Genomic DNA, 19,900 nt, shown 5'->3' with positions numbered 1-19,900 from the left:
AATTACTTAAGCTATAAATTGCTAATGGTGATGTGTGGGATGGTGGCAGTTACTGGCTTAGCTTGCCATGCCTTGCTCTTACCTTGCTGCGTAATATTTGGTGCCTGTGTGGGTTTTAGATGCCAGCCGTTGTTGAATTGACTAGGTTTGGCATGGTGTTGTGGAATGAAATTTTTGTACTGACTAGTAGCTTCCTGGAACTATCCAGTTAAAAGTTAAGATGTTGGGTTGGATAGAATGGTTTTATAAAATTTATATGTATGTTACATCTTGCTAAACAGGGTTATTGATTGTCACCAAACAAGGCCAATATTTTCTTGATCAATCTTTAACCCTTGTAGGTTTATTCAACAGGTTCACAGTATTTTAGATGAATTTTTATCTTCACGAGTTTTTTTTAAAATTTTATTATTCATGTGTTATTAAATGTGATTATTACATGTTGATAAAATAGTAGAAGAGGCCTTATATGGACTGATGTTAGTACTTAAATTTGTTTGTCATCTTATATTTCTTTTAGAACCTTCCTGATAATAGTTGGGTGGGATTAGTTGTGCGCATTTAATAATAGGGTGGGTATGGGCCTTAAGGCCGGGAATATAACCTCGTCACTTGGATCAGTTTTGTCAAAAGTCAAAACCCCTAGAATATATGGTTATTGCCTTGATGCCTTCCTTGATTGTGTTAATGTTCAGTTGTGTTCTTGTGAACTAATTGTTCTCCCATCTAATCTTTCTTTGACAGGCACAGAAGTTGATTAGTCTTTGTGGATGGGAGCCTAGATGGCTTCTGAATGTACAAGACTGTGAAGAGCATTCTGCTCAATCAGCTAGAAATGGATGCTCTTTTGGCGCCACCAGGGACCAAACTTATCCTTCACAGGGTCCTGGACCAAGCAAGAATGCAATTTCTGCTTCAGCTAAAAAGGAGACTGGAAAGAAAAAGATGTCTGTGCCAGAATCTCAATGTGAATCTAGGTCACCTTTGTTAGATTGTAGCTTATGTGGTGCTACTGTCAGAATCTGGGATTTCGTAACTGTACCTCGCCCTGCTCGTTTTTCTCCCAACAACATTGAAATTCCTGAAACAAGCAAAAAAATGGCGTTGACACGTGGAGTAAGTGCAGCAAGTGGAATTAGCGGATGGGTTGCTGCTGATGGTGTGGAGAAAGAACAGACTGAGGGTCGTGATGAAGCAGCAACAACAGATGAGGGGAAATCACTGTCAAATGCTGGTGTCGATTTAAATCTTACCATGGCTGGAGGGTTGCCATCTACGCAGTTGGGCATTTCATCAATGCCTCAAAGATTTCAGGAAGCAGATATGGGAAGGGATCTAATGATTGGACAACCTGCAGGTAGTGAAGTTGGTGATCGTGCAGCTTCATATGAGTCACGTGGCCCAAGCACTCGGAAACGGAGCTTGGAGGAAGGTGGGAGCACAGTTGACAGGCCGCATTTAAGGGTGCAACAGGCTGATAGCATGGAAGGAACTGTCATAGACCGTGATGGTGATGAAGTTGATGATAGTAGACAGTATTCAGCTGGACCTTCTAAGCGTGTACGGGACTTCGACATCTTTGATACGCACCATTCCTCACATAGTAAACGTTCGTCTGGTGCTGGTCCTAGTCATTGGATGGGGTTTGACTTAGATGCTGATGTCAACAGGATTGATGCATTACAACGAGTAAATGAGCATGCCATTGGTCGCACATCTACTAAAGACTCGGCACGTGCATCCTCTGTTGTTGCTATGGATACGATTTGTCATAGTGCAGATGGAGATTCTATGGAAAGTGTTGAAAATTATCCTGGTGATGTTGATGATGTTCCATCCCCAAGTACATACAAGACTCCAGACACGAATGATGCATCGGAGTTGAACTATAGCAATCAAGCACAACAAAGCTCTTGTTTCCAACCGACTGCTGAAAGACTTGCTGGAGAAATGGGTGATAGTAGCACAAATGACGGTGAAGAAATATTAAACACAGAGACTGTAACTGCTCATGCTAGGGATGGGTTTAGCTTTGGCATAAGTGGAGGAAGTGTTGGTATGGGTGCTAGTCATGAAGCTGAAATTCATGGGACTGATGTTTCTGTCCATAGACAGGGGAGTGTTGTTGGTGATGCTGAACCGATAGCTGAAGTCACAGAAAATCAGGGCCAAACAAGTGAATCTGCTCCAGATCCTGGGTTGATGGATGAGTTTGTTCCTGGGGAAATGGAGAGGGAGGATCCTTATGGGGACAGTCAAGAGATGATGTCCCGATCTGTAGGAAGGGCAGGTAGTGGCTCAAAAATTGATGGTTCAGCCAAGGCTGAATCTGTTGAAAGTGGTGAGAAGATTAGTCAAAGTCACCTTGTGGCCCCAGAGACCAGTGCTCATCGTTCTCTTTCTTGCAATGCTGTTGTATATTCGGGTTATGAAGCATCTAAGGGAGAAGTGACGCAGGCTTGCAAGGCATCACTGGCTGATGACTGCACATACCTTGAATCAAACTATGTTGCTACAAATGGGATAGGTCAGTGAAGTAATGATAACATCACTATTTTCTTTTCCTTTAAAGTTTCTGAGCATTATTTTATGTAATTTTTTTTTTATTGTTGGGCCCTTTTTTCAACTTCATTAAAATGATTGTAAAGTGGCACTGCTATTCCTGATACCATCTTTGTGGCTTTCGTAATTGGTAAGAGTAGGTTTTTGTTTAATTTTCTACAATTGTGATAGGATGGACATTTATAGCAGAGCTCTTCGTAGAAATACTCATTCAAATGTTGTATCAAGAAATGATACTCTGATGTAGAACGAAACATGAAGAAAAAGAGGCCAAAACACTGTTCACGTGAACAGTGCCAGAGCCCCTTATTTTGCCTTGATGGAATATTATTAGAAGATCTTGTGGGGCCAAAGACTAGATCATGTGAAGACTTTTTAGAAGGGTCAATTTTGTCTGTGTGGGGATTTAAAAGTTTAGTTTAGTTTCTAATTTTAGATTTAGAAAGTAGGCTTAAGGTTCTATTTTTAATTAGATTTAGTTTCTATTGTATAGTTTCTAATTTTGTTCCTTGCATGTTGGCTGAACTATAAAGCCTAGTTTTTATTTTCTTTTAACTTGAGGTGCAAGCATAACCCTCTATTAATTGTAACACTGCTGTAGCCATTCCCCACGATTGTAAGAAGATGAATGAATATGAGTTTGCCTTGAGTGTAACTGAGTTTTTTATCCTTTTGTGGATGAAGGGTTGAGAAACCTGGCTTAGAGAGCCGAAGCATCTTTATCCCTCCTTTCTCTTATCTTATTCCTTCCTCCTGCCCTACTCGAGCTCTGTTGGTGCCTTCTGCTGTGAGTCTTCAACTGTTCGGCTGCTACATTTGTGTCAACATTATTCCATTGCTGCTGCATCTGTGAAGGACCAGAGATCAACCCAAATCACTGCTGGAGTTGCTGCTGCTGAACTGAGACCGGGAAATCTATCCCCACATTTGCGGTTGCACCTCTTAGTTCTCTGCTGCTGCAACCTTTGTATCTTCGTATCTCAGCAACTACTGATCAGTCTTGACGGAGTTTTGGAGGACTAAACCCCGCCAAGGAACCTTACACTCGATCCCAGTTTGAGTTCCTTCTGCTGGCTAATTTGGTCTGTAGCTCCTACCTTCTAAATTGGAAATCTTCTTTTTCCTTTGTTTCTGACCATTGGAATCAGCTCCTATTTGGAGGTTACTCCATCCTACCAAGGCCTGCACTCGACCTGAATTTGATCACCATCACATCATTGAATGTCGAGATTCTGTCCACTTTCTAATTCTGATGGTGTTATTTTGATGATCTGCTGCAACTTATTATTGATCCTACTGTAGAGTGGTTCTTCTTCTTTTTTGGTGAATAAATAATGTATATTACCAAAGCCTAAGGGGGGCGAGGAAGAAAGAAGGGGCGGGGGGAAGAAACAGACCTAACTAACGGGTTTTTAAGAGAGCACTATCTAAACCCCAGGACACAACAATATATGCCTATTTCTTGGGGAGCCCAAGAAGGCCTTATGAGGCCGAAAACTAAGCTTAGAGGAGACATAAAAAAAGATGGCTTTCCAAATCAGGTCAAAGGAACGAGAGTTGGAGGTCCATCTTCGAAGGTTCCTCTCCATCCAAATGTGATAAAGAACCGCACCAAACACAAGCTTGCCAATAGTGTCGTAGATAGTGTACCCAAGGTAAGTCAAGTCCATCCAAAGCCACTTTCTAGCTAAGGGGAGGGGTCTCCTACCGTGAGGCCATATAAACGATAGGCTTTTTTCTAGATGGTAGAGGTAAAAGGGCAATCAAAGAAGAGGTCGCCAATGTCTTCGGAACCGTTCAAACAGAAGATACAAGAGGGGGGAAACAGGGATTCTTCGGTGAAGGAGGAAGGCTTAGGTTGGAAGGCAAAAGTTAAGAGTTCTCCAGACAAGGAAGCTGTACCGAGGGATGTGACCTTTGAACCAGACTAGCTTGTGCCAAAGGACAGAAGGGGCTTGGGTTCTAACTAGGTTCCAGGCAGATCTGAAGCTGAAGAGGCCGTTTTAAGAGGGGAGCCAAATAACCTTGTCTGCATGAGCTGGGGGGAAGGGGGAAGGGGGAAGGGGGGAGTTCTAGATTAGGGAGAGGGTGGGGGAAATAGGGGAAGGGGGGTCTAAGATCCATGGGAGATGATGGTGGATAGGGGGAGACTTGGGACTGCTGGAGGCGTAAGTTGCTCTAGCTCCAAAGAAATTGTATAGGATTCCATTGGGGTGCTAGGGGTCAAGCCATAGGGAGATGGAGGACCCATTAGCAATAGAGGAGGAGGTTGCTCTAAGAGCCAAGTGGCGAAGGAGGAGGATCTTGCGCCAGATCCAGGAGGAATCCGAGGGGATGGGAACGGTCCAGATGGAGTCCTTTTTGAGGAGATGGGAATAGACACAATGAACCCAAATGGAATCATGTTTAGAAGAGATTTTCCAAATGAGCTTTAGAATTCCCATAGTGTTGGAGTCGTGGATACGGCGAATGTCGAAGCCTCCTTCAGATTTGGGGAGGCAGATTGATTTCTTGTTGATTGGATGGAGGAAATGAGAGGTTTCCATTCCTTTCTAGATTAAGGCACAGAAGAGGGATTCCATAGCTTTGATGGTGGCTTTAGGAAGGCCAAAGATGCCACACCAGTAAATGTAAGAAGATTGGAAAACCGATCTGAAGTATTCCATCCTGCCTGCATTGGAAAGAAGTCTGACTTTCTAAAGTTGAAGACGCTTGCGGATATTGTCAAGCATGGGGGTGCAATGATGGCTAGAGAGCCTACCGGGGATAAGGGGAAGGCCCAGGTATTTTACTGGGAGGGATCCCAGGGAAAATCCCGTAAGGCGGAGGAGGGTGTCTCTATCAGAAACCGAGACACCAGATGGGAAGAGTTTGGATTTAAGGAGGTTAATGCGAAGGCCAGAGAGACTCTCGAAGAGGTGGAGGGAAGACATGATGGCAGAGATGGAGGAGGGAGCAGCTTTGGAGAAGATCATAAGATCATCCGCAAAGGCCAGGTGGGTAAGGTTTAGCTGCTTGCAGTTTGGAATGGGGGGAGATGAGGTGAAGGTCAGTTTTGGCTTGGATGCTTCTCGAAAGGACTTCCAGGGCCAGAGAGAAGGAAAGGGGAAAGAGGGTAACCCTGGCGAATCTAAACTTTAGAGTGGAAAAAGCCGACGGGGGAGCCGTTGACGACAACAGAGAAGGACGGGGAGGAGATGCAAGCCATAATCTAGCGTATGAAAGGCGGGGGAAAGCCTATCTGGGAAAGCACCTCACAGATGAAATCCCATCTAAGGGAATCAAAAGTTTTGTGAAGGTGAATCTTCATAAGGGCAGCGGGAGAATGAGATTTTCTATTGAAACCCCTCACAATTTCGGAGCAGAGGATGATGTCGTCTGCTATGCTTCTGCCAGAGATGAAAGCAAATTGATTGGGGCTAACAAGGGAAGGGATGACAAGCTGGATTTTGTTTGCCAGGATTTTGGCAATGAACTTATAGAGGAGATTGCAAAGAGCGATAGGTCTGAAATCAGACAGAGAGGAGGCTCCATTTTTTTTAGGGATGAGGCAGAGAAAAGTCTGATTGACCTGGGCAAGCTGGCTAGGGTTAAAGAAGATGCTGCAGATAGCTTTAATGAGGTCTCCTTTAATATGATCCCAGCAACTCAAGAAAAACTCCATGCTGAAACCATCTGGACCACGGGCCTTGTTGGCTTTATGAGATAAAATAGCCTTGGTGATTTCCTCATCAGAAGGGATATCAAGGAGCGAGCAAGCCAGAGGGGGGGGGACAAATTTGTTAATGAGGCCAGGAGGGAGAGGGGATGAAGGGGACCGGGAAGTGTTAAAAAGGGAGGTGAAGAAGGAGACAACCTCAGACTTGATGTCGAGGACAGAGGAAAGGGGGGATCCATCCTTAGCGATGAGCAGAGTGATGGAGTTGGAGCTTAATCTGGCTATCAGAGAGCGGTGAAAGAAAACCGTGTTAGAATCACCCAGCTCCAGCCATCTAATGTGGGAGTTATGGCGGAGAAAACTTTCTTCCGAAGTGGTGAGGGAAGCAAGCTCTTCAGAGAGCTTTTTCTGTTCCTTAGCCAATAAGGGATTAAGCGGATCCGATTGAAGACAGGATTGCACAGAGGCAAGGTTAGATTGGCAAGAGGAAACCTGGGAGGGGATATTGCCAAATGTGGTGGAGTTCTATGACTTGAGGACAGATTTAGTGAGACAGAGATTTTTAGCGAAGGCAATGCGAGGGAGGGAGGGGCAGTGGACGGGGGAGCTCCAAAAAGTGAGAATGGTAGGGAGAAGAGGAGGTGGGAGGTCCACATGTCAAAGAACTTGAAAGGCTTGGGGCCGAAGGAGGAGTATTGCTGAATAAGGAGATGACAAGGGCTGTGGTCAGACAGGCCTTGGTGGAGGAAGTTAGCATGAGAGTGTGGGAAGGAGGAGAGCCAGGCGTCATTAATAAGGAAACGATCCAATTTGCATGCAATCCGGTCGTTTCCCCCTCTTCGGTTGTGCCAGGTGAAGGGGGATCCAGACCATCTAAGATCCTCAATACCTATGTCCTTAACATAATCATTGAAAGCTTTGACGGATTGGGTGTCAAGGGGGCGACCTCCAATTTTCTCAGATTGAAATCTGACAACATTGAAATCTCCTCCCATCCCCTAAGGAAGGGATCTAATCCCGTCTTTTATAAGAGTCAAATCATCCCAAAGGGCGGAGCGATCAGCATCCTAGTTAAAGGCATAGACCACCGAAAGGTAAAAAGAAATGGGGGAATTGGGGAGAGAGAGGAGGAGATAAAGAAGTTGGGGGGAGGAGTAGGAAATGGAGATGTTAATTTTTGAAGGGTCCTAGAGGATCCAAATACATCCATTAGGGGAGTGGTTGTAATTGGAGAGAAAGGACCAAGAAGGGGCAATGGAAGCAGCAATGCGAGAGGCATTTTCATGCAAAACACGAGTTTTTAGAAGGGCGCAGAAGTGGGAGTGAGAAGACTTAATGAGGGCTCTAATGTCATGATGCTTGGCCATGGAATTAAGACCTCTGATATTCCAGATGAATTCAGCTGACATGGGAAACTAGAGGGTGTAGGGCGTCGAAGTCCTAGGTGGAACACTCTTATACCTCCTACTGAAGTAAACAACGGTCGGGTGATGGCGGGCAATAACTGAAGCACCAAAGGAGTTGCTGCAAGCACTTGGGAGAACCAAGGGGGAGAGGGAGGGGACACCCAATGGACAAGGGGGGAGAGAAGGGAAAGGAAGGCAAGTGAGGTGGGGGTGCTGGGTTGGTGAAGGGGGTGGAGGTGGGATTTGGGGAAGCGGATCTGGAATGTAACGGGTAGTGGGAGATGTGGTTCGGGTAAGGGGGTTAGAAAAGAGTTGGGTCAGGTTGTGGTTGGGGCAACAGGTAAGGGGGTCATGGTTAAGGGTGATGTTGGGAAGTAAATGGGTTGGAGGGGGTAAAATGGGAAGATTGTAGGAGAAAAGGGATGGGAATTGGTTTGGGGAGGCCGATTTAGAAAGTGGTTGGGCTAGGTTGGTATTAGGTGGGGGTTGGTTTAAAGTAGGTGGGGGTAACCTGGGAAAGAGGTAAGTGGTGGGGCCAGGGGGTTAGGCAGGAGGGGAGGGAGAGCAGGTCGAGGCAAAGGTACAAGGGGGTCAGCGTTGGGAAATGTGGAAAAGGTTTCGGAGATTAGACCCTGTAAAGGAGTGAGATTAGCTACGAGAGAGGATCAAAAGGGGGACTGATCCCTGGACAGATCTGTGCCAGAGGAAGCCAACGAAGGCAGGGCCTTGATCGTTGATGCGTCCTGCTGCATTGAAGCACATCTGAGAGTAGCAGGTGCCAAAATGGAGAAAGAATCTCTGCGCAAACTGCTCTGCAGAGAGCTCAGCCCAAAAGTTGCAATCGATTCTCTCACCTGGGGCACTGGAGGACCAATGGGAGCATCGATGGTCGCAGAAGCAGTGGCAGTGTCTCGGCTTGAGCCAAGGAGCAAGGTGCCATCAAGGTCAGCAGGCAAAACCTGAGCATTTGCAGCGTCAGGGGTACAACGAAGTCGCAGGCCCAAAACCCGAAGCAGAATCTCTGTGAGGGGGAGAACCAGAAGCTGGAATGGCACGGTGGTGACGGTTGGGGCAATAGCGCACTTTGGCCTGACCTTTGCTGGGAGATCTGGAGATGACAGACACCTGGGGAGCTAGACCTGAAGGGTATCTCGAATGAACGACTTCATCAGGAGAACTTGGCCGAACCGCAGGGTTCCTCGGACGAGGGCCATCAACAGGAGAGCTTGGCAGGTCTAACAAAGATGAAGATGGAGTTGTCGGAACAGATGGAGGCGTTGAGGGAGCCAGATCAGCTTCAGTTGTAACGGATGTAGCTTTGCCGGAGCAGTCTCAAGAGTGGTGACCAAAGATCTTGCAGTGTAAGCAGTGAGGGGGAAGCCAATCGAACTTGACAGGCTGCTCGAAACAAAACCCATCGACTTCCACAATGGTGATGGAGGAAGGAGGAGGGTGATCAGCAGGACCATCGATATAGAGCCGCATGTAGGATAGCCTGTCCATTTTCAGAGTTCGAGCATCAGAGTACAGTTGATGGCCCAAGATTGAACCTATTCTGCTGAGGCAATCTTGAGTCCAGTACTGAAACAGGCGTCCAGGGAGGGTAATCCACCCACAAGGGAATGGAGCTGAGGTCGACCTTGTGGAGCTGGATGAAGGGATCCCACTGATGAAAGAAGATAGGTTTGGTGCCGACGAGCCAAGGATCACCGTCCAGGGCTCGTGCTTTGGCATCCTCTGAAAAGAACTTTAAGAAAAAGACACCCGTGTCGAGGAGGAAGATGTCCAGTGAACCATGAGCTTTCCATTGCTTAGAGAGAGAAGCCTTGACGTTGTTGAACGAGGGTCTAGAGCCGAGGAAGTGACCTGAGGCAAGATTTCCATTTGGAAGTTTCAGGCGATGACAGGCTGCTTGGGCAGAGAGCGAAGGTTGATCTATCGTCTGTGGAAGGTTTGGCAAAGTGAAGGGAGTGACCCGAGCTTGAGGATGAGGAAGGTTTAGAGAGCAAAGAGGACCAAGACTTTGGTCCATGGGTGGCGGTGGCCGTGGGGGAGAGGGGAGTGCTGGCAGTGGAGGTATGTAAGGTGGGGGTAGTGGAAGTCCTGGGGATGGAGGTTTCGGTGACGGCAAGAGGGTTGGAGAAAGCGGTGGGTGGTGGAGTTGATGGAGATGGTAAGGTGGAGTTGGTGGAGCTGATGGAGATGGAGGTGGCGAAGGTGGAAGGAGGGATGGTGGTGGACGGAGAAGGGGAGAGGGTCATCCTAGCCGATTGAGGAAAACCATATTGGATGTGTGTTGGTTGATAAGAATGAAGAAACACCATTAGCTGTACTTATGATGAGATTCTCAAGTATAGGGAAAAATAAACGAAAAGAAGCTCAATGCATCATGTCCACAAACAAACTGAACACAGATGCAGTGGTTCTTACTTGAGCGCCTTCTAAATTATAGTCCTTCATAATGTTATTTAATCTCCCAAGTCCAATGCTTCACTGTCTGACTTACCTAATGATGATAATTAAATCTGCTTAAGCCAAAGAGGAATGTAGATGCAGGATAGATTTAGATAATCTCAAACCCTCTTGCCTGGGAAAGAAACAGATTCTTGTTTATGTCAATGAGGTAAGGCAACATAAACAAACGAATATGGGAGCATATTATTGTTGATCACTATTAGAAAGAAATAGGTTTCCAAATAGAAGATGGCTCCCAAATACCGCAATCCACCATGAACATTTCTTCTGATGAGCGTGAAACTGCAGATTGTGAGAACACAGAAACTCAGTTGATTGATGTCCAACACAACTGTAGTGAAGGTCAAGGTCAGTAGGGGCCATTACACCATGCAACCTGGATGGGAAAGTTTTGTATAATAAATTTGTTCTAAAAAAGAAAAACGATAGCAATCAATGTTGGGGAGAAAATTACGTAGCTTTACTGTAATCAATAAATCTTGAAGATTGAGAGAGGTAAATAAAAAATCTAATCAAAGAATGCTGATTTCTTAGTCCAATTCAAGAATCATCGAAGAAATACTCAAGACTTTCCATAAGAAAATAAAAGAAATATTTGGCCTGTATCATGGGTTTATTTATGCTCAAGTCCCTCGATAATAAGGTTTTAGGACTCGGTTTCGCCCATGGTTTTGACCAGCCATGACACTGAGTTCTGCCAAGATCTCAGCGAGTTGCTGTATTTTTCCCTGTCAAGACTCGGTGGTGGGTTTCGGTGGTCATATGGCCAAGATAGGTCCTGAAACCACTCTGTTTTAGGCCTTCTAAACACAATGGAAGCATTAGTTTTTACAAATTCAAACCCAAAATGATACTTTGACTTCAGACCGTAGGTTGGTAGTCTACAACGTAGGTGAGCTCTACCCTTAGCTATTCCTCACAATATTTAGTACTAGTAGAACACATATAATTAACGCAGAGGTGTAAAAGAACTTAATTAAGCACTAGGAATTAAAAAAATCAAACCATAAACCATTTAATGCATTAGGCATTATATTTATAATCATACATGGTTTGTCAATTATTGTTAGAAACTTAGCAAGAGACAAAAATTAAACAAATACAAATGGATGACCTACCTTATGGCTAATGCCCATCCATCCTAGAGTCATAGGATCCTAGTAGCTAGCGCTGAAACGAGTGCCGGGCCGGATCATCAAAACGACCATGTTGTTGTTGTCAAATCATGCTCTGCTCTGATTGAATCACAAACGCTGGCCATGGCATATAATACTGGAAGTAACGTTCGAAGTCATCCACAAGACCACAACAACCTTATAAATGGAATCATCAGTGTACTGGAGGTTCTCTGAAACGTAAGGAACTTGATCAAGAACCACCGCTACTAGATGGTGCCTGTGGAACCGGAACTGGAACTGGAACCGGAACTGGCACCAACATGCATGGTTGGGGGACTGGGAACCCAAAGATGCTCTCCACAAAATCTGACCCAGTGTGTGACTGACCCTCATACTCATAGACATAGCCTGGTAGAATATCCCTTGGAGTGGGCCCCTTCACTCCTGGGCTAGACCTCCTAGCAGTGTCAGTCATAGCCTAGTAGTATATCCCTTGATTAGTGTTAGTTGGGATGTTATGATAGAAGAACTTCTTGGACATTGCGTCACCAAGTTTCACTTTCCAACCACCCCACACTTGTTTTACAGTTCTTTGTTTGGTGTCCTGCTGCTTGTATATAAGGGGATCATGTGAAAAAATCTCAATGGGATCATCAGCATGGACGTGTGGGGATGGAGGTGGGGGTGAGGGTGAGGGTGTGGCTCCCCTCGCACTCTGGGTTATCCTGATAGGCAAATCCCTTCGCTTCTTCCTCATCTCCCCTGCCGGTTGTGCATCTGATCCAGCTCGTCTAGAACCAGAGCCACCTGCTCTTCTTTTTCTCTCTCTTTATGGTTTTATCCTCTTTCGGATTTCTCTCTTTTCTTGGAGTTTACTAATTGTGCACACTGTTCAGGGGTACTGTTTGCAGCAATAGAACAGTATCTTATGTCTTATATTCCCCCATTCTCTTCAATTCTTTGAACCTAATCTCCTAAACCTTTACTCATCACCTTTCATTTTAACTCAGCCATAGAAATCTGAAAGCTTAGGCTGTCCTACAGGTCAGGACCTGATATATTAGGTTGGATAGAATCGGTATGACAAGTTGGTCAAAATTTTGCCATTCACAATGTTTAGTTTCCTTTTCAAAGTTGTTTATTTTAGAGTTTCAAGTGGAGAAGAATAGGGTTTAGACTCGAGTAGAATAGGGTGTTAGGCAAGAGGTCTGGAGGTGGTTGTGGTCTGTAAATGAGCATGTAATCGGTTTTATTTTTGGTGGAATGTTATATGGATATATGGTTTTAAGGTTAAAAGAGGTCGTCTGGCTTATGATTTGATGGTCAAACCTAACCTGTTGTTGGTCTTCAATTGATTCTTTGAATTGATTTCAGATTCTGGGTTAGACATTAAAACTGTTTCGTGGTTCAAATTCTGGAATTTTTTAAGAATCAACTCCGATACTTAATTTGATTTCTAAGATCCTTTTCTGCTATTTCTTGGAATCCAAAGCTGGTTTTCGAAACTGTTCTTGATTCCAGAAGAATCTGGGGACTTTTTTTTTAGGTGAATAAAACATTCATTACCAAAAGGGAGAAAGGAGATACAAGGGGCCCCGAAAAAGAGGAAGAAGAGAAACAAAGAATAACTAAATTACAAACAAACTAAACCCAATCCTCAGGGAGAGAAGGAAGAGAGCTGCAGAAGGGAGAGGGACAGACCCCGGGACACAACAATATGCCTGTTCCTTGGGGAATCTACAGAACAAAGAGGAGATCATAGCAAGCTTGCTCTTGATATCAAAGGGGATAGAGTCCCAAATTTGCTGGAAGGATCTGGAGTTGGAGAACCATTCTCTGAGATTACGCTCCATCCAAATATGGTTGATAACGGCACCAAAATCTAGCTTACCTACAACATAACAGGGAGATTTACCGGCTAAGGACATGTCCACCCAGATCCATTCGCTCGTGCATGGAAAAACCCTTCGGCTTCTTGGCCAAAATTTTGTCTGGAGCCCTTTCCAAATGAAAGTGGAAAAAGAGCAAGAAAAAAAGAGAGGATCCACATCTTCTTGGGCATTCCAACAGAGGTAGCAAGAAGGAGAGACTGGAATCTGACGGTGGATGAGAAAAGACTGCATTGCGGGGCAGTTTGAGAGGGCCTGCCAAACAATGAAACCATGACGATATTATGGCCTTTGAACCACACTTAACTTGTGCCAAGGAGATAAGGTCCTGGGAGATCTGGTGAAATCCTAAGCTGATTTGGAGCTGAAAAGGCCCGAAGAAGACGGGTGGCCGGGGGGGGGGGGGGGCATTCATTATGGCTAAGTGATATCTGCAACATGGACCGTTCAATAAATCCCGAACTATAAATGGTTCTAGCACCAAATGCGTGGAGAACCCCCATTGGGTGGCCAATGATCAAGCTAGAGGAAGGTGGAGGCCCCATCGTCAATATGGCAGGAAATGGCCGCAAAAGCAATTCCTAAACTTCAGAATCTTGTGCGAAACCCGAGAAGAATCAGAATTAGGAGCCATCCAAATAGAATCATTACAAAGAGGACCAGAGAAGACTCTGTCAACCCAGATACTTTTCTTCTTAGCCACAAGCTTCTAGATCTGCTTGTGAATTCTAGATGAATTAACCTCTTTGATTCTTCTCAAGTCAAGATCACCCTCATCCTTGGAAAGACAGACAGTAGCCCAACTGGTAGGGCAAAGGAATCTAGGGGATTCATAACCTTTCCATAGAATGAAGACATGAGGGACTTCAACTCCTTGATGGTGGATTGAGGCAACCTACAGATACCAGACCAATAGATGTAATGTGATGGAGGACATATCTAATCATCTCCAAGTGACCCGCATAAGAGAGAAGCTTGCCTTTCAAGAGCTGAAGTTTCTTATGAATAAGGTGATTAAGGTCCAACATAGGAGTGCAGTGGTGGGCTGTCAACTTGGCCGGCATCAAAGGCAAGTCCAAATATTTGACCGGAAGATGACCGATGGAGAACTTTGCACTTTGAGATGGGAGAGATAAGTTGTTGATCCATACAACACTGGATGCTTTTGGAGAGGTCTTCAAGTGTAAGGGTGAAGATGAGCGAAGAGAGAGAGGACAACCCTATCAGATACCCATTGTGGAGGCAAAGTAACCAGCTGGACTACCATTGATAAGCACTGAAAAGCACAGAGAGGAGATACAATGATGGATCAAATTAACAAACTCTGGATAAAGCCATCTCATGCAGAACCTTAGAAATACAATCCCACCACAAAGAGTCAAAGGCTTTGTGGATGTCAATCTTCATGGCAGCAGACGGGGAATGAGATTTTCTGTCAAACCCTCCAACTATCTCATTGCAAAGGAAGATATACTCCTACCAGTGATGTCAGCTAATTGGTTGTATTGACAAGAGAATCAACCACCAACGTAAGCCTGTTGGCAAGGCCTTTGGCAGTGAACTTATATTGGTGGTTGCAAAGAGAAATGGGCCTGAAGTTTGACATAACAGATGCACCTTCCTTCTTAGGGATGCGGCGAAGGTAGGTGTGATTAGGACTGAAGAAGAAACTCTGAGGGTCTTAATGAGGTCATCTTTAATAATGTCCCAGGAGGAGGAGAAGAATCCCATGCTAAAATCATTAGGACCGGTGGCTCTGTTAACTTTTTGAGACTGAGCCACAACTCAGATTTCTTCATCTGAGGGGTTGGTCTGAAGTATGCACATGAGGTTACTAGGAACAAACTTATTTAGCAGATTCTCAGGGATGGCCTGAAAATCCCCTGAAGTATCCAACAGCTCTGCTTTTATATCTTCAACGCGGTGGAGAGAGGATCCATCACTAGTCAGCAGTGTGGGAGCAGAGTTGATATTTGATCTGGCTTCATGGACCCATGAAATTAAGCAGTATTAGAATCACCAAAGCTTCAACCATTTATTCTTTGAATTTTGTCTTCAGAAACTCTCCTCTTGGGCAATCAAGGGCAGCAGCTCCGAACATACCACTTTTTCTTCATCTGCCAGAGGGGAATTGTGGATGTTGGATTGGATTTGGAGCCTCAACTGAATATCACAAAGCTTGCTCCTACAGTCAGAAACCATCGGAGAGATATTCTCAAACTTGGTGGAGTTACAAATTTTGAGGGCCTTTAACATTTTGAAGCTTCCTGACAAAAGCAATAAGGGGGGTTGAAAAGGCTTGGACAGGCTGAACCAAGCCTCTTTAACAATGGAGAGAAAATCTGGGTGTGAGGGCCACATGTCAGAATTTGAATTGTTTAGGGCCAAAGGAATTGTAAGTCTGGACAAGCAAGAGGATGCGGTTATAGTCAGAAATACCAAGAGGATCAAAGGAAGCATGGGAAGAGGGGCGGAAAGCCAGGCTTCATTGACTAGGATCCTGTCAACCTTACAAGCAACCCGAGAGGCACCACTTCTTCTATTGTGCCCAGAGAATTTAATGTCAGACCACCTCAAGTCATTCACAACTATGTCTTCAATGTACTTGTTGAAAGCATCCACAAAAGACCCATCCAACTGATCACCACCTTACTTTTTATGACTATACCCAGGGAAGGGCCCAACCTGCAAGGCAATATAATGAAGGTCTCCTCAAAGAGATGCATTCTCAGAGGGGCAATTAAAGGCATAAGTAGCAGTGAGAAAGAAACTGGAGTTCCCAGAATAGTCAGAAATTTTGAGGTTGAAGGAACTGAGAGGAAGAGGAGAGCAACATAATATGGATTTTGGAGGAGTCCCATAGAAATCAGAGACAACCGTTAGAGTGGTTTGAGTAATTAGTAAATAGGGATCAGGAGGGGTTTCTTTTATTTATTAAGCTTGATTTTGAGATTGAGGATGTTGAGATGGATGTGTAGCAAAACTAGGAAGGATGAAGTAAGGAATGACCATATTAGAGTTTGGGTTGGGAGTAGCTCCGATTCATGATAAGCTTCGAGAGAGTCGTTTGATGTGGCATGGCCATGTTCAACGGAGGCTTTGGGGGATGAGTAAGGAGGAGTGATTTGATTCAGATTGAAAGAACTAAAAGAGCCAGGCCTAAAATAACCATAGGAGAAGTGGTGAAAAAAAAAGACATGCTTAGCTTAAGGCCTCGTATCATGTATTACTTTGAATAGAGCTGATTTGTGAGCAAGTATCCATGTGGCCGACCCCAGTTAGTTGGGATAAGGTTATGTTGTTTGAAATCTGTTTATATTAAACAAATTAGATTTCCTTTCTGGTGTTGGGGTTTCTACCTTGGTTCCTTGTTCAAATTCTGTTGTAAGTTTCAGCATATTATGATCCCAGAACTTTTCATTTTATTTGGGCTCATTACTCGTTGGCCATTAGGTTGTTGAATCTGCCTGAGTAAGGAACTGATCAGAAATCAAAACTGAGGTGCAAAACTAGGTAAGACTTAAGAGTTGTTTTGTAACTTTAGGAGTCTAGATTTTAGGAATTGAAATGGATCAAATAAAATCTGAACACACATAAATCCTAATTGGTTTGCTTGAAAAAAGTAAGGAAGCACTAAAAATAAAGGAAATTGGAAGAAAGGTATTCTGTTTTGATGAATAAATAGTTTGAATTGTTAAAAGAAAAGCCTAGCCAATAGCAGACATATTTAAAGGGAATTAGAGTTTGACCATCAAACCACCATATAAAAGGCTTATTTTCTGTAACGAAACCATAAAACATGCCGTTTCAAAAGGAAGTCTGAATTATTTAGGCCTCAGATGGACTGCCTGGGGCCCACTCCTCTATCATACTCAAACCCATTTACTCTGTTGGACTCCCACGAGAAAATGAAAGCTACTCTACAGTTGACTCATTATATAACTTGGATTTGAGCAGTGGTGTATGACTAAAAGAAGAAAACCTTCCATGTTCTACTGAGAACTTAAGATGACAAAAGACTAGCCCAAAAATATAAGAAACCCATATATGCTAAAAGTAGTTGTAAAGATCTACCAAAAGAATATACCACAACTTACTATAATAGTAAAAACACTTAGTTTTTCAATGGTTAGGAAGAAATTTGTCGAAACAGTGAACAGAAAGGACTAATAACTCATGCATCACTGTGGTACACCCACACGGCCACACCTACGTGACAGCTTGTATCAGGGAAAAGAACATTATTTCTTGGAGTGGGACATCATGTGGCTTCAATTGTTCTGTCATGTTGCCTTATTAATGAGTCCTATTATGACCTCTGAGTATTCTTCATAGCTTATTTTAATGGGAAGAAATTTTGGAGCTTAATATTGTATTTGGCAGCCATATCTTAATCTTTTCTAGTTTTGTTCTTTTCCTGTCCTTTACTTTTTTGTTTTCTCTTGCTTACACATTGTCAAACTGTGACTTGTTCAGGGCCTCCAAATGGGGAAAACAACTATGAAGAAGCTGTAGAATTTGATCCAATTAAGCATCATAATCATTTCTGCCCTTGGGTGAATGGAAATGTAGCTGCTGCTGGTTGTTCCAGTGATGGTTCCAGTTCTAGTGCTGTTGCTGTAGCCCTTTGTGGGTGGGAACTAACTTTAGATGCCTTGGATGCCTTTCATTCACTAGGCCATGTACCAATCCAAACGGTGCAATCAGAGTCTGCAGCGTCTCTGTACAAGGTTTGTTGGGCTTTTCTCCTCAGAACTTCCTTCTCTGTCTCATTGAATTTCTTGATAATCTTCCTTCTTTTTTTTCCTGATCAGTGAAAACAAAACATATATTCATTTCATAAGTGATGCAATTTCAGATGGTATGACATTCAGATGCATATTCATTTTTGATATTTTTCCTTTTTATATCTTTGAAGTGCATGTTCTTGATAATTTTCTCCCTTCATCTTTCTTAGGGATTTTATGCTATTCTTTATTTTGCTGAATCTTGCATCTATGGAAGCATCAGTAGAAAGTTGGCTTGTGATGTTCTTCTCTTCCCCAAATCTGTTGGTTTTGGAAATAAGTCAAACATAAGCTTACTTACTGTTTCAAAAATCAAAACTTGGCTGAGTTGGATACAGTTGAATGCCATGCAAATCCCATGGGTATTTAGCCATCAAAAGTAATGAATTTTTCTTGCGCCTTAGCCAAGGTTTTGTTTTTTTTTAAAATAAACTTTGAGGACTGCAGAACTGCTTTCTGCTCGCGTGTGCACACACACACACCAAGGTTTCAGGTTTCAGTTTTGAGTCTGGTTTTGACCAGGTTTGAAACCGAAATATTTCACGAAACCATGGAATTTCGTTCCAGGTTTCGTTGGATGGTTTTGAGGCCCAAATGGTGAAATTAGGCCCCGAAACTTTTCGGAAGCCCTATTTTAGGTGCTCTAAACATAGTGGAACCCTTAGATTGCAAAAAAAAAGCACACCTAAATTGGTAGTTTGACTTTAGACCTAGGTTGGTAGTATACGCTGTGCGCTGCTGTATACATTCTCTAATATGGCCCATTCTACACGAAATTTGGTATCTGAACACACATAATTCAGTTAAAATTTAAAACAACTAAAATATGCATTATAAATGAATAAAAATAAAATTATGAACCGTTTCATAATTATCAATGTTATACCTGGTTCATTACAAAGAAAGATATGGGAGTGAAGAATACAAGCAGGTCATCCTTCTGTCCATCCTAGATTCCTAGTACCACATCAAGTTCCGTGTAGGTTAACTATTAGCAGAAAATCGTTGCTTTCCATATCAAGTTCCGGGTAGGTTAACTATTAGCAAATAATCGTTGCTTACGATGCGTTCCACTATTGCCCAACAACTTGTTCCAACCTTGTATGGGAGTGATTTGGACAAAAATCAAGTTTCCACTAACCTTAGTGTCTAAACCAGTGAAACCAATGAAATGGGTCAAAATTTTGACCCTTTTTGTTTGAAACTGTACTTTTTTATATAAAAGGTTTGTATCGGTCGAAATGATACCAAAACCACACATCGTCAAAATTCGCCGAAACACTGAATTTCGACCAAAGCCTTGCACTTTTTACATATCGGATATAGTTTTGTTTCAACATCTTGCAAAATTGAAATATTGTGGGAAATTTCGGTGAAACCCTGAACATTGACACACACACACACACACATGCACAGACGCAAACACTCATTCACATATACATCTTTAAAATTTGTGCTGCCAATAGTATGTCCTGGCCTTGTTTTCACTTTTTTCCCTTGTAATTTTGAATTTTATAACACTGACTTTTTCTAAATCAGACACCCAAGACCCCTTCGATTACACGTACCCTTTGACTCCTACAGAAATCCCTCCCGTTGTAGAGTTCCACCAGCCACAACGGGAAAAAAAAAACAACAGAGAGCAAGAAGCAGAGAACCAAAACCAAAAAAAAAAAAAAAAAAGAGAAAGAAATCTTACCTAGTTCGAAGCCTCAGTGCGAGTTGACTCAAGTAGCAACGGCTTCCTTCAAGGCTGCTCTCCTGGATTATCTCCGGCAGTGCCTTTACTGCGAGAAGAGCCCTAGTTGAAGTTCGAATACTTGGTTCCATTGTCGCCCACTGTCTCCGCCATCCTCGCCCACCTGAGATTGAAGATGACCCAAACTCCACCGCAATAAGTTTTTGCCTTTTAAACTCTATTCTTCTCATATTACCATCCTTTATGTCCTACTTTATTTAAGTCTGAATTTTTGTTTTCCAGAATTGCCCCCTCTTTATCGTTGTT

At 43.5% G+C, this 19,900-nt stretch overlaps 1 protein-coding gene across 1 annotated transcript in view; it reads left to right on the top strand.

The window, feature by feature from the left end:
* LOC122639024 overlaps positions 1 to 19,900 on the top strand; it is a 71,153-nt gene that overhangs the window by 16,139 nt on the left and 35,114 nt on the right. Inside the window, exons 6-7 of the mRNA XM_043831861.1 lie at positions 745 to 2,527; positions 17,585 to 17,838. Of these exons, the coding sequence (XP_043687796.1) occupies positions 745 to 2,527; positions 17,585 to 17,838 (2,037 nt within the window). The remainder of the gene's footprint in view (positions 1 to 744; positions 2,528 to 17,584; positions 17,839 to 19,900) is intronic.

Source organism: Telopea speciosissima, chromosome 9 (assembly GCF_018873765.1).
Source record: "Telopea speciosissima isolate NSW1024214 ecotype Mountain lineage chromosome 9, Tspe_v1, whole genome shotgun sequence".
Classification (NCBI taxonomy): Eukaryota; Viridiplantae; Streptophyta; class Magnoliopsida; order Proteales; family Proteaceae; genus Telopea; species Telopea speciosissima.
The sequence above is the reverse complement of the archived record's forward strand: the minus strand, read 5'-3'. Positions and strand labels throughout refer to the sequence as shown.